Below are 2,708 nucleotides of genomic sequence, written 5' to 3' on the forward strand. Positions count from 1 at the left end.
GCAGAAGGAGGAACCCAACGGGCGTGGCGGTTGTAGCACTGCTGGTGACACAGTGGGATACCCAGCAGCAACTACAGCAGCAGCAATATGCCGCCCAAGGCGCTCCGCTACTCCAATGACGGCAGGAAGCCGCGGCCTGCGGTGGGGCGTGCCAACGGGAAGGCCAACACGATGGTGGCGTCGACTGCAGCAACCGTAACAGCAGGCGCGCCGTCGTCCTGTTGGCAGGGTAGCATGCGCCCAACGAGCAGAATGTCAATGACGACAAGCAGTGTGCCCGGCAGAGTCATATCCGCCACGCCTCTGCGCGACACGGCAGCGGCGGCGGGACGCGGCAACAACAACAACAACATCAGCAGCAACGGCTACTACAAGACGCCGCTGCTTGCCACGGATGAGCGCAGCGGCGACGCTGCCCCGCCGCTGCTGTACCGCACGGACCTGGACAAGCACGTCATTCACTTCGCCTTCCAGTGGTTTCCGCGCAGCATTGAGATCATGGAAGAAGACGACGTGATGACGGGCGATTGGCACTTCTTTTGGATGAATGTGGCGCGTGTGCGCAGCATCTTCTCCACCTCCGAGTACCGCCTGACGGACTCCCAGATCATCAACCACTTCCCGAACCACTACGAACTGACGCGCAAGGATCTGATGTACAAGAACATCAAGAAGTACATCCGCGAACCCGCCAACGCGCAGCTGCGGGTGACGTTCACACCGCCAGGCATAAATGAGGGGGACGAGGGTGACTGCAACCGCAACTGGCTGCGCTTCGCGGACTGCGTGCCGGTGACGCACAACATCCCCAACGACCTGCAAATGCTGGCGGAGGAGTTCCGGCGCCAACCCGGCCGCACGTGGATCGTGAAGCCCACCGCCCGTTCGCAGGGGCGCGGCATTTTCCTCATCAACCGCGTGTCGCAGCTGAAGCGGTGGCTGCGGGAGCGGAAGGACGCGGAGGAAACGGAGGGGGCGGCGCCGGGCGCATTTATTGTCTCCAAATATGTCGCCGACCCGCTTCTGATCGGCGGGAAGAAGTTCGACCTGCGGCTGTACGTTCTCGTGACGTCCTTCAAGCCTTTGGTGGCGTACTTCCACGAGCAGGGCTTCGCACGCTTCTGCGCCACGCGGTACGTCGCCAACGCCCTCACGGACGACGACCTCGGCTCACATCTCACCAACGTGGCGCTGCAGAAGGGCGAGGAGGCGTACAACGAGTCACACGGCGGCAAGTGGTCGCTGGCGAACTTGTGCCTCTTCGTTCAGGGGCGCTACGGCGCCGCGTGTGCCGACGGGCTCATGCGCAGCATCGAGTTTCTCATCTACCACAGCCTTCGGGCCGTGGAGGCGGTGATGTGCAACGACAAGCACTGCTTTGAGCTCTACGGCTACGACGTGCTCATCGACAGCCAGCTGCGGCCGCACCTGATCGAGGTGAACTCGTCGCCGTCGCTGTCGACCACGACGGTGTCGGACAGGCTCCTGAAGGAGGAGGTGCTCGAGGACGTACTGAAGATTATTTTCCCGCCGGCCTTCCCCGCCTCGGGCGCCATGCCGTACTGGGAGTATCGGCTGCGCACAGACTTAACGACAGCCGTGCCGACGGGCTTCCGGTTGCTACAGCCACAGGCGTGAGTCGCAGAATTAAGATTCTTTGTCTGTGTGTTTTTGTGTAGAGAGCAGCAGGCTGGATCATGAAGGACAGCGGAATAATGACGCAAGCAAGTAGAGGTTCTCTCTCGCTAGAAGAGAACACCCCCCACAAAAAAAAAAAAGAAATGTAAAGATACCGGCAATCACAAGGACATGGCTATTACGGTAGATGCGAGTCTCTGCGCACCCCTTTTCTCTCTCTGCCGTGTTCACAGTGGTGCTATTCTGTGTCACGGCTGCAGCGTTTGAAATGGTCGCACCTGATTTTCGCTTTCTCTGTGTATGCGTGTGTGTTCATTACTTAGTTGTGTTTCGTAGCTTCTGCGAATTGGCAAGAGGCGCGATGGCGTCAATTCCTCTCCCGCACAGGGATAAAAAGAATGGGGACTCTTGCGGACGCTCACGCGTGGGCGGAAGAGGCTGAGCACACGGCATCGCCCACTGCAAGCGCAGACACACAGCAGCAACACATACTTTCTTACATTCGTGCATTTTGACATGACGCTTGCCGTCGGCCAGTGCCCAAATAGGGACGCTGCTGCTGCCATCTGTATGGATGTGTGGGGTAGCGTGCGCACTGACCTCGCCATGCGTGTTGCCTTTGCACCGCTTGCATCCTTCAGTCTTCCCCCCCCTTGTTTTTTTTTCTTTCCTCCTCCATGAGACACATATACACGCAATCCCACTGAGGACTAGAGCGAAATAAGGACAATAGAACATTATAGGACGGGACCGAGCGAGAAATGTTGGCAAAGCAGCACCGTTTGTGCAGTTCTGCATTACGAATGCCTTTAATTCGGGCGACGCTGTCGCGTTGCTGTTGGGTTAGCTGCTGCGGGAACACCGGTCTCCGGCTGCAGGCGGCACGCGCCAGCACGCACCATGAGTTCCCGGCGACAAAAAATGTCAATGACGCTTCTCAAACACCAGTTAAGACCGAAGGAGCCGGCGAAGCGGCTGCCACCGTCGAGTTGCTGCAAAGGGAGTTGGAGGACACCAGGCAGAGACTCGATCGCGCAAACAGCCTCATTCGTCATCTCGTGAAGCTCGTG

The 2,708-nt window shown here is 58.8% G+C and overlaps 2 protein-coding genes across 2 annotated transcripts; both read left to right on the plus strand.

Moving 5' to 3' along the window:
- Positions 1-87: 87 nt before the first annotated feature.
- On the plus strand, positions 88-1,638 carry DQ04_14891000 (tubulin tyrosine ligase; the record flags this gene model as incomplete). The annotated part of the gene is made up of 1 exon (XM_009317223.1): positions 88-1,638. One exon carries the CDS (start codon positions 88-90, stop codon positions 1,636-1,638), a length of 1,551 nt encoding a protein of 516 aa, XP_009315498.1.
- Positions 1,639-2,399: 761 nt separating this feature from the next.
- Positions 2,400-2,708, plus strand: DQ04_14891010 (hypothetical protein; the record flags this gene model as incomplete). Its single annotated transcript, XM_009317224.1, has 1 exon — positions 2,400-2,708. A coding segment is annotated over one exon (309 nt), but the record flags the coding sequence as incomplete, so codon positions are not given.

Source organism: Trypanosoma grayi (assembly GCF_000691245.1).
Source record: "Trypanosoma grayi strain ANR4 Tgr_1489_V1, whole genome shotgun sequence".
Taxonomy (NCBI): Eukaryota; Euglenozoa; class Kinetoplastea; order Trypanosomatida; family Trypanosomatidae; genus Trypanosoma; species Trypanosoma grayi.